This window comes from Ovis canadensis, chromosome 5 (assembly GCF_042477335.2).
Source record: "Ovis canadensis isolate MfBH-ARS-UI-01 breed Bighorn chromosome 5, ARS-UI_OviCan_v2, whole genome shotgun sequence".
NCBI lineage: Eukaryota > Metazoa > Chordata > Mammalia > Artiodactyla > Bovidae > Ovis > Ovis canadensis.
The window spans coordinates 56,725,907-56,737,555 of record NC_091249.1 but is presented as its reverse complement, the minus strand read 5'-3'; the positions used below and the strand labels follow the sequence as shown (position 1 = coordinate 56,737,555).

At 58.7% G+C, this 11,649-nt stretch overlaps 1 protein-coding gene across 18 annotated transcripts in view; it reads left to right on the top strand.

Moving 5' to 3' along the window:
- Window positions 1-8,143: 8,143 nt before the first annotated feature.
- The window catches only part of TCF3 (transcription factor 3), a 31,431-nt gene continuing 27,925 nt past the window's right edge, over window positions 8,144-11,649 (top strand). For 13 of the 18 annotated variants that reach the window (XR_011257000.1, XR_011257003.1, XR_011257002.1 and 10 more), the window contains exons 1-2: window positions 8,398-8,703; window positions 10,543-10,666. Coding sequence is in view for 10 of the 18 variants with exons in the window: in XM_069589738.1 (XP_069445839.1) it covers window positions 10,595-10,666 (72 nt within the window). In the remaining 8 variants the exon portion in view is untranslated. Of the gene's footprint in view, window positions 8,704-10,542; window positions 10,667-11,649 lie in introns of all 18 variants that reach the window. The other 5 variants (XR_011256997.1, XR_011257001.1, XM_069589742.1 and 2 more) reach the window with 2 other exon arrangements.

Sequence of the window (11,649 nt, the reverse complement as noted above, 5' to 3'; positions counted from 1 at the left end):
GAGCTGGCTGGAGCACACCCTGTAGGTGACCTCAGTTTGCTCCTGCTCTGGATTCTTCCTGCACCCCCAACCCCAGGGCCTGCCTGGACCCCAGCCCTGACTGCAAGTGTCGCTGCCAGCCTGACACAGCCAGACCCCCAGGCAGGGAAGGAATTAGGAGCTGAGGAGTGAATTTCTTACTCTTTGCGCCTGTGTGCAGACCTTATAGGTGATGCACAGAGGGGTTAGGAGCCACCTAGGCTGGCAGGGGGTGGAAGGAAGCCTAGGAACACTCTGGGGCCAGGCCCCGCCCACACAACAGGGTCAAGGGAAGGCCCAACATGAGAAACCAAGACCCTGGTGGTTCTGGGTTCAAGGCATGCCCTCCATGCTTCTCCAGGTTCCCCGCAAAGCGGGGGAAACTGATACCTTTAAAGGGGCAGTTCTGTGACCCACACAACCCAGTTCCTCTGTGCAGTGCCCGGGGCCGTCCCTGCCCCTGGGGAAGGGGCCGCCCCTCAGGGCTCCCCCAGCACCTGCCAGGAGACCAGGCAGCCCAACCTGGTCCCTGGTGGGTGGTGAGATCTCCAGTCCCCTTGAACTGATGAGAACTTGGGCTCTGAGTGAGGAAGTACCCATGCCAGACTCTCTCTGCAGTGCTCCCTGTACTTGGCTTAGGCTCAAGGTCACCCAGGGGGCCCCTCCCCAGAGCACCAGGGGTTTTCCCCCAGAGGACCCAAGGGGCATCTGGAAGTCTGCCCCCTCCAGGGAACTCCCAGTGAACCCAGTTCCTGAAAGGAATCTCGATCTCCCCTGTGGAAACCCACCCCACCCCTTCCCATGGCTCTTCAGAGACCCGACCTCAATCAGGGATTGACAAACTAAACTTAAAAATGCCAGAACAGACACACTCACACCGAAAACACAATCCAACCTCTAAGTTCATCCCACCTCATGAATATAAATATAAAATAAGAACTGAAAGTTCCCCCCCGCCACCAACTCCGCACCCAGAGTAACCGCTGAACCCTTGGGGCATTTCCTCCTCCTGTGTTTTTTTGATACACACATTTTTGCTTCACACAAACTGTGCTCCCAAAATGGTGCTGTGGGTCTCGAACTTGTATCTAATCTGAACAGTCCACCTTAGGTGTCCTTGGCTCAGAACATGCATGCAACACTCCCCTGCCCCATCAAGCAGCTCAGTTTTCCCTGTTCAGCCACGGCTGGGATCCTCTCTCATCCCTGGTGGTTGGTATGTGCTGTTTCCGAGTAATAGCTGCCACAAACCACATTCTAATGAACACCCCTGCTTGCACTATCATTTTTAATAAATTTCTGAGTGTTAGGGCTGGAATTAGAGAGGGAGTCCAAAGAGATGCAGAGCTTCTTTATTAAGCACACCCTCAGAGGACCTCCACACTTAGCTTCACTATTGCAGGACGTGATCAATCTTTTATCATTTTGGCAACTATCAGAACAAAATGTGGTTTCTTATTTGCATATTTGTTTACATTTCTTTCGTCATGAGTGACTTTAAGCTTCCTTTTCTGTCTCTCCAGCAGCCATTTGTGTGGCTTCACATGTAAACTAATTGTTCCTTTCTTTGTCCAGTTTTCCATTTTGGTGCTTTTTTATTGATTTGTAGCAACTCTTTGTATATGAAGGGACATAAATCCTTATTCTGTTACTAGGTTGTGTTAGGTAGGTAGAATAGGGAAAAGGAGTCCAAAATGGCAGTGGCTAAAAGACAAGGAAGGGAAAAGCCCACAAAAATAGAACAAAAGAAGGTCTGAGCCAGTGAGGACTTCCTGGCTGGCCCAATTTACATAGGACATGCCCAGGGAGAGATACACATATAAAAAGAGGAGCCAAAGCTAGCTCGCTCTCTCTCTCCCCCCCACCACCCCCGTGCACTGGGGTGCTCTTCTCCTCGTGTCTTTGGATCGACATGCCCTCATGCCTCGAAGATGGATTTTCCTGCTACCTTCTAAATGAAATAGAGCTGTAATACTGAGCTGTAATACTGATTTGTCTAAGAACTATAACATGGTCCATTCGAGACCTGAGAGCTATAACACGATCTATCCAAGACCTGAGAGCTGTGACACTCCATGGAGGCTTTAATGTCCATCACTCCAAATCTTTGTTGTGACGAGACAAAGAACCGAGGAACATACACTTGCATGTCAGTTGAAGATAGTTTCTCTCCATATGTCACATCTCATCAGTGTGTGTGTATGTGTGTGTACTAAGTCGCTTGGTTGTGTCTGACTCTCTGTGACCCTATGGACTGTGGCCTGCCTGGCTCCCCTGTCCATGGAATTTTCCAGGCAAGAAAACTGGAGCAGGTTGTCCCTTCTTACTCCAGGGGATCTTCCCAACCCCAGGATCGAATCCTCATTTCTTGTGTCTCCCACATTGGCAGGTAGGTTCTTTACCACTGCACTACCTGGGAATTCCCATCTTGTCTGTCGGTTTGTTACATGTCAGAGGCATATCTACAGAGTCACATTTGAAGACTTTTGTCCTTTTGTAGCTGTGGCCTTTGTGCCTTTTCCACCCCTAAGGAAGGCAAGGAGGTGGGGGGAAGTGGGCAGCCAAACTTTTCAGTTCCCTCCCATCCCTGGAGCACAGAGAGCTCAGCTGATTAACAGACCCCCCTCCCCCCAACATCTCTGCCACCTGTGCAGCACCAATAGGGATCCCAGGAGATGCCCAGCAGAAAACCTGCATCCTGTTAATGGGTGACCCCATTGACCTGGCCCTTGTAAACACCCACCTAGGGACCCAGCCCTCAGAGGGTTCTGGGGTGCAGAGCTCCAAGATGACACGTCCAGCCATGCATGCTGGCGTCTTACAGCCAAGGCTCATGGTGGGCAGTGGGAGGTGGGACTTGAATCTGTTGGCAAGCGGGACCAAGAGGCTGGGAGCAGAGCTCATGGGCTGTGTGCTCCTCTAGACATCCACCTGCCTGGCTCCACGTCTATCCCCAAGAACCAGGAGCCCCACTGGACCTCAGCTGCCTCTCTGCCACTCCCCGGGCCTGTGCTATCCCCAGGATGCTCTAAGCCTCATGGGGCAACAGTGAGCAAGAAAGCCTGAGCCTCGCCCTTGGGGGCCCCTGATCTGGTTCGAGTGATAGGGTGACAGAAATGGCAAAAAGATGAATGGTGACAGGAGTTATAAGAGGGGAAGGGGGCCTGGCCTGCTCTGGACAAGGAGGCTTCCTGGAGGAGGCCACACGGATACTGAGGGCCGAAGGATGAGAAGGAGAGAGCCAGGCACAAGTGAGAGAAAGGATGACCCAGAAGGAGGGCACAGCCAGGGCAAAGACCTGGTAACTTACGGTGGAAAAGGGGAAGGAGAGACCGGTGTGGGGTCCTGGCCCCACACAGGGTGGCCAGGACTGGGGTGGGTGCTGTTCACTGCCAAGTGCTCTCCAGGGCCCCCAGCACACACTATGGAAGGGCTTTTCCACCCCAGGCCACTCCCAGCCCCAGCCCCATGCCCTCTTCCTGAGCACCCTTGCCAGCCTGGGACCAACTCAGCATTTCAGGTTCAGCTCCCCTGTCTCCAAGGAGACCACATTGCCCCCATGACTTTCCCCAGAATCCTTGAGTAAAACCCACACACCTTAGTGTGGCAAGGCGCTAATCGCCAGGACGCTCTCGATTCCAAAAGGCGCCAAGGAACAGGTGAGGGCTTCCCTGGTGGTTCAGATGGTGAAGAATCTGCCTGCAATGTGGGAGAACTGGGTTTGATCCCTGGCTTGGGAAGATCTTCTGTAGAAGAGAATGGCAACCCACTCCAGTATTCTTGCCTGGAGAATTCCATGGACAGAGGAGCCTGGCAGGCTACAGTCAATGGGGTCGCAAAGAGTCGGACATGACTGAGTGACTAACACACACACACACACACGCACACGAACAGGTGAAAGAGCATGGGCGGGCATGTGGGCCATGTGTAGGAGGCTGGCCTGCCTCAGGCAGGGGCTGGAGCCTTAGTTTCCCTGTCTGAACAATGGGTGGTTCCTGCTGCCTCCCACAGGAAGCTCAGGAACCCCCATGCCTCCAAGGCAGAGGTCAGTGGGGCCACAGGCGTGGGCAGTGGGAATCTGGCAAGATTTCTTGTCCCCTGCCCTGCCCCCCTCACCCCATCCACCCCCAGGGGAACTGGGCTGGATAATGCCTGGGGGCTGGTCGGGAGGCACCCCATGTTTGCACAAGCTGCCCCGGAATGTGGTGGGACAGGCCCCCGGGGGCCCTGAGTCAGGAGCTGTGGGCACCCAGCCAGGAAGGGGAAGGGCTGCCCTGGACAGGTGGCACCAGCCCTGGGGGTGGACAGGTACAGGGCAGGGAGAGGTGGTAGTGGGGGGCCCAGGTGGGAGAGGTGCAGTGCAGTCAGGCTTGGTCCAGGGTTGGGGGCTCAGCCTGGGCCCAAGGTTCAGTCTAGAATAGGGGAGCAGAATTGGGGCTCAGCTTGGGGCTGGGGTTTTTAGATTAGGGTGGGCACTCATTCATTCACTCATGAAGTCCCTCATGGCCAAGCCAAGGCTCTGTCCCCTGGGGCCTGGGCAGGGTGGGAATGTGGACTTCCTGTGCCCCATTCATCTGGTCCCTGGCCCTAAGATACCCCTGCCCCCAAAAGGGCACCACTATTCACAAACCCAGGTCCCCAGCCCACACCCAGCGCCCATGGATGGCTGCCTTCTCACCCCCACCCCCGGGTAAGCCTTCCATCACCCCTCAAACCTACCTCCAGTCCACCCAGCTCATTACCCCCAGGACCAACCCTTTGAATCCACCTCCAAATGTAGCCATGGGACCATGTCCCCCTCCTGCTCAGACCCCCACCATGACTCCATAGCGCACCTGCCATGCAGACCCAGTGCCCCTGACCGTGGCTCCTCTCTGCTCCGATTCTCTGGGCTCCAGCCTCATGGAGTCCTAAAGTACACCACACAGTCCCTTGCCCCCCAGGCTCCTTGTTCTTTGCCCACTGACCATTCATCCTGGTCACACCCAAGTGTCGTTGCCCCAGGGAACCCACCCCAGAGAAGGGAACTCACCCCAAACTCTTCTGATAACCCGACAATGGAAAGCATGAGGCTGGGGCTCCAGGCACCCTCCTGGCCCACTGACTCCCCAGGACAAACCGGGTCCAATCACTGGGTCCCCACCCCTCCTTATGCCCATGGCTCTGAGCACCAGGGAAGGCAGGCTGGGAGGTGGGAGCATGGCCAGCAGAGCTGCTGCTTGTCCATCATCCGCTTTGAGCCCTCCATGGCCAGCACTTCCTCCCTCCTCTGAAGAGGGTAAGAAGCCCCCCACCCCATATCCAGGGAGAGCCCCTGGCCCCAGGGCCAAGAAGCACACCCTGCAGAGACCTTCCTCTCAGAAGCCAGGGAGAATGAATGAATGAGGGAACCCCAATCAGATCTGTGTGGGAGGAGTCACGGAGAGCATGGACAAGCCAGGTCCAGGCCCCTCCAGGGGGTCCAATGGCCCATTAAGACCCCAGCTCTAGGCAGTTGCCCCCACCCTGTCTCCCCCCCCAATTAGGGACCATGAACCCAGGTTTGTGTAAGGGGTCTGGCTTGATTGATAAGGGCCCCTCCCTTACTCCTGGGCTAAGGAACAGCAGGGCGGGGCTGGGTGGGGTGGGAGTGGGAGAGTGCGTTTGGGGGGTCCATTCACACCCAGGAGAAGGTGCCCACTCTGGAGACAAATGAAAATGATGTCAGAAGAGTGGCCCTCAAGTCCTAAATCCATGGTTAACTCAGGGGTGCCAATCTACTGTCTTCTGGAAGTTTCCATCACCATTGCTGTGTTCTGTCCCCAGCGACCCCACTCACTAGTGGAATTCTGTCCTCAGCATGAGTTTTCCCAACCAGAATTGGGGTTGTCTTCCTCCTGAGGTTCCCAGGACAGCACACAGTAGGTGTGACTTGGGTGGAGGGAGGAAGCCCCCACTGGGGGAGGCAGGTCCCTTGCTCCTGCCTGGCCCCAGGTCTCTGGCGGGCACCAGAGGAGAACAAAGGCCAAAGTCAGACAGGCGGGGGTGGGCGGGCTGTGGGCTGCCCTTGAGGGGCCCCTGGCACCAGCTGCTGGCTGCCTGTCCCTGTGCCAGTGCCCTGTAGGGCACACCCGGGCCTCAGGGCTGGGCAGAGGCGGCAGCCAAGGGGGGGGTGGTGGTCCCCCATGGGCTGCTCCACCCGGTGACTCAGCCCCAGGCTAGGCCTCCCCAGGGAAGACAATGGTGGCCTGTGGGTCCTGGGAGAGCCTCCTGGCAGGTGTGAGCCCCAAGGTGGACTGGACCCCAGGGAGGAGCTCTCTGAACCTCAGTTTCCTCATCTGTACAATGGGTTTATGGGTTTAATCACTCAGGATTGAGGACCTGACAGCTGAACATACGGATAGAAGAAGCACATTTGGGACTAAAACAGTGGGCCTCTGACAGTTCATCTTGCCTTGGAGGAAAGGGAGTAGACAAGTCATAGTCATCACTGCGATCCCACACCCAGCACCAAGCTTGGCATACCCTTGGTGCTCAATAATTGCATGGCCTATGAATGGATCATTTACCCCCTTCAGGGGGTGTGTCAATTCCAGGAATACTGGCCCCAGTTCTGTCTGTACAGGTTAGACCCTTAGCACTGTCAGGGGAAAGCATGCTGGCCCACCTTGAGTCGGCTGGGGGTCCAGAGGGCCTGCAGCCCCAGCCTGGTCCTCAAGAAAGCCTCCCAGGATAGGGGCAAGCCAGAGCAGACCCTGGACTTGTGGGATCAGGGTTGGTGTGGGGAAAGGCTGTGGTCTGGGAGCCCTCACTCCAGAGATTTGGGTATTTCAGTGGAGAGAGGCCACAGGATGGAGGCACATGCCCTTGGCACCTACACAGTGACCATCACTACACTCTCCCATTTGCCTGATGGGAAAACTGAGGCCCAAAGTGGCAAGAGCTTGAGCAAGTGATGCCAGGTGGGATGAGAGATTTGAACCCAGACACCCCCAAATCCTCAGTCCCCTCTTGAGACCTGTGGCACATGGCAGCACTTTGGCGCTGAGGGTCAAGGGGAGGGTCAGCCCGGTCCCCATATAGCAGGAAGAGGCTTTATTAGGAGCCACCTGAGCTTCCCGCCTGCCCTGGAGTCGTCTCCCCTTCCCCTTCCCCCTGGGCTCCCACTTTTCTCCCTTGCTTTCAGTCCTGCTCCTTGGATCTAGGGCCTCCCTGACCGCCCTGAACTGTGGGGACCTGGGGCTCCAGATGGGGTGGAAAAGCCTTTCAGGCAGAAGGCACAGCCAGTGCAATGGCCTGGAGGTGAGAGTGAGCCTGGAAGGTTCTGGAGGCCACTATGGCTGGAGCCCCTTGGGCCAGGGGGACATTGTCTTCTTCCCAGCCTGAAAGGGACTGTGATTTTATCTCTGCGGACACGGGGCGGGGGGCAGGGGGGGGGGGGCACAAATCGTGTTAGAGTGTTAATTTTCCTTTATAATAATTATTATTTCCATTCTGTAGCGTCTACGATTCCCAAAAGCTCAAGAGCTCCTGGCTGTGGAGTGAACTTGGGATCTCAGTGAACTCACAGAGAGTCAGAAAGCTTTGTGAGGTCTCATTCAGTTCAGTTCAGTGGCTCAGTCGTATACAACTCTGCGACCCCGGAACCGCAGCTGAGACTGTCAGGTCTCAGTCCAGCTCAAACTCAGGCCCAAATCCTATTTAACAGATCAGTAAATTGAGTCTCAGGCAGCCAAAGGCAACCAGCAAGTCAGAAGCATAGAGTGGGTTCCACGCGGAGCTCTCAGACCCTAAAACGGAGCTAACGCCGTGGCCGCAAGGGTAAAATGGGTCTGATTCGTTCACTCCGGGCATAGGATGCCCGCTCGCAAAACCCAGCACTAGGGGCCAGACCTAGAAACTCAGATACGACCAGGACGAAGAGACTGTGCGGGCGGCCACGCAAACCCGAGAATAAAACACCAGCTGTTCCCCGCCCCGCACAGCTTCTCGCGGCCTTCAGCTCGGAGAGTCCCGCCTCTTCGCTAGGCCGAGCGAAGTGGGCGGGGAGGAGGCGGGGCCTAGTCACGAACTGCAGGCAGGCTTGCCAATCACGCTTTCGCTACCTCCGATTGGCCCCGGTCTCTCCGCCTTATCTTTCCATCTCACGGCCCTTCCCGCTTGCGTCACAAGTATACTCCCAGCTCTCGTGCGCCTCCGCGCTGAAAGATAGTTCCTGCCTCCGCGCCCCCGCCGTTGGCCGACAGATCTCTGGCGCTCCCCTTCCAGGCGCCGGGCTCCGCGGGTCCGCAGCCGCATCTAGCGTGCGCGTATGGGCGGGCGGCGGCGGCCGGGCGAGCAGGCGGTGGCGGAGGGATCCGCGAGAAGCGACGGGGCGGGGCGCTCGGGGCGGGGCCTGTCGAGGACGGGGCGGGGCGCGGGGCAGGGGGCGGAACATGTCTCCCGCCGCAGGAAGATGAGGCAGCGGCCGCGGGCGTAGCGGGCCGGACCGAGCCCAGCGACGCGGCAGGAGGGCACCGCGGGCTCGTCGCACGCCGTCTCCGTCAACTCCAGGGCCGCGCGCAGGGCCCGTGGGGAGGACACGCGGGGAGCCGGGCCACGCGCCGCCGCCCACGCGCGCCCCTCGGGGCCGCGACGCCTCTTTGTCCGGGGGGGCCGTTCATGCCACCGCCCCCCGCGCGTTGCGGGCCGGGCCGCACCGAGCAGGTGAGCGCGCTGGGACCCTCCGCCGTTCGGTGCCCGGCGGACCGGGCCTCTTCGCGCGGCGCCGTTAAGCCGGGACCCGGGGACGCCGGGCGGGGGCGGGCTGGGCTGGGGGCGGCGCGGCCGGAGTCATTGTTCTCCAACTTTGCGCGCCGGAGGGGGCCGACGACGTGGAGAGCGCGCTCGGGCCCGCGCGCCCCCGCCGACCGGCACTTCGGGAAAGTTTGCGGAGCTGGGCGGGGGTGACGCGGCGCCGCCCAACTTTGTGGCGGGGCAGCAGCGCGGGGGCCGCGGGCGCCCCCTTCCCCGGGGGCCCGGCCGGCGGCGGAGTTTGGAGGGGAGCGAGCGAGGGAGAAGGAGCGTCCTTTTGTCTGCGGGGAAGGTGCGCCGCGCGCCTGCGGGCTCGGGCCGGGGCCAGGCTGGGGGACACATCTGCTCTGCGCTCCGCGGGCGCGGGCGGCGGGTGCGCCCCAAGCTTCAAAGGGCTCCCGGGCCGCGCCGCGCCGCCCGCACCGGCTGCGGGGGGTGGGGTGGGGATCGGTTTCCCGGGCCCCCTGCCCCCCCTTCCCCCCCCCCGAGGACGACGGTCCTGCCCCTCTCCTCCCAAAGTGGCTTCGAGCCCCCCAAAGTCCTCGTGACACCCTGGAAGTATCTCACCTCCCCCAGAGAAGCATGTTTCAGCCCCCCCTCAGGTCTGCTTTAAAATCGGTTTCAGCCACCCCACGAAGAAGTGCGGTTTCGTACTCCTCAAAAAAAAGTCAGTTTCACACGCCCTCCAAAAAAGAAAAAGCTTCGCGGGGGAGGGGGTGCGCCGGGGCATCCGTTTCACACCCGTCTCCAGTTGGCAAACAAAGCGGGGGTTTCTCCGCTTCTGAAGTCGGGTCTCCCTCCACCTCCGAACCCTAGCTTCCCTCGTGGCCCCCACGGTTTCTGCTTGCCGCCCTCCTCCCCCCTGGGGGCCCGGGAGGAGACCCTGGAGGGGCCTCGCTGTCTGACTGTGGGACGGGGACCTGTTCTCTCTCTTCTGGGTGTGGGATGGTGCCTGGCAGGTGGATTCCCCCTCATTCTAGAATGGAGCCCCTAGGGACCTTGGGGGGATGGGGGAGACTCGGGTCTTGGGACCCCCTTCCCCCAGGGCAAGAGATACTTTCAAAGTTGCTTAAAAATAATTGCCAGATATATCGTGACAATAAAACACCCTAGGGTGGTGTTTCTCTTTTCAGAGTTCGGTTGTTTTTCGTGGTGGGAAGTTTTGTGGGTCGGTCCCTTTGCGGGACACCCCCGCTGCCAGTGTAGTCGTGGGACAGGAAGGGGGCTTTGCAGTCTTACTTGTGAATTTATTTTGCTTTGAGTTTGGGGGTGACCAGGCCTTCAACGTGTTCTGACAGCTGTTGGGGGGGTCACCAAGTTTCCCTTGGGGCGGGGCTGGGTCGCCCCTCCCTCTTCGCGGGGGCGGGGCCGGGGCTGGTGGGAAGCGTGCGGGTGGGAGGAAATAGGAGAGGTGGCCGGGAAAGGGGCGGGTTCTGACCTATCTGGGAAGGGACCACTCCGCCCCGCATCCTGTGTAACATTTGCAACTTGATTCCTTGGTGGTCGCTGAGGGAGTTCAGGGGATCCGCTCTGTGCTGCCTGAACCCCGTTGTTCAAACTCCCCCATGGCCCTGGGGAGGAGTCTCTAGGGGCCCCAGTCCCGGAATCCTGGCTGCGAAGGACCCAGACCCTGGGAGCATTTAGAGGGGCTCTTAAACAGACTCCCCATCTGTCCACCTCGGCTGTCCTCACTCATGCCTCTTCTCTCCTTCCTCCTCCTCTCTGCCTGCACCCGTGGTGGCCACCACGCAGGGCTGTCTCTAGGCCTAAGGATTTGACCCCGGCCCCTCGTTGCCCCTGGAGAATGAACCAGTCGCAAAGGATGGCGCCTGTAGGCACGGACAAGGAGCTCAGTGACCTCCTGGACTTTAGCATGGTGAGCGACCCTACCCACCCTTCCTCTCCACCTAGCTCTCCAGGGCCCTAGGACCATGGGAAGAAGCCACTGCCAAAAACACCTCCAGTATCTGGACCTCAAACTTGTTTGGGTCAAAGGACCCCAGCTGGGGTTGGAGGGACTTAGGGAGCTGCCAATGGATGGGTTGACACCTCCACAAAAGGGTGCAGCTTCAGGGCACCTGTCACCCAACTGTATGCCTTGGCATAGAGTGGGTCCAGCCCACTCCTTTACAGCTGGGGAAACTAAGGCCCAGAGTAAGGGTGGGGCTGCCCAGGGCCCTCAGTTCCTCCTTGCGGAGGCTTGGCCCTGAGACCCCAGCTTGCTTTGGGCGTGCAGTAATCTTGACAGTGATCTTGCTTCTGATCTATAGGATGGTGTGATCAGGGTTATTCACAGCACTGTCGATGCAAAAAAATGGGAGTGCCCAGTGTGGGGGCCTTCTGTGAATGGAGAGAGGACACACTCAGTAGACGTGTGATTGTAGTGCACAGTGTCACCAGGAGCTGGGGTCGTAAGTGACCAAAGACCTTGAGAGCAATGCACAGGAATCTGGAGGGATGGGAATGTGGGGTGTGGCAGAGGATGTCCCTACACTTCCCAGGCAGTGTGCTCCACCAGCCACAGCCTGTTCCCTGGCCAGGTGGATGGAGCTTCAGAGAGGGTGCTGGCTTCCGGAGGTCACATAGCTCAGACAGACCTGGGGGTTGGGGGCTGGAAGCTAGAGCTTCCCTTGGAGGAGTGGGGGCCTTGGTTTGCCCATCTGTAAGGTGGGCTGCCTGTGACAGAAGTAAACCTGGGGACTGCATGTGGACTTCCTAAATCCTGCCCCTCTCCCTGCCCCACTGAGCACCATTTTGGTTTGATTCTTTTGGTCTGAATTTGATCATCTGCTGGTACGAGGCCTAGGACACTGAGGTCTGTCAAAAACAAAAGTCCCCAAGCTGAAGCCACCCTGCGGA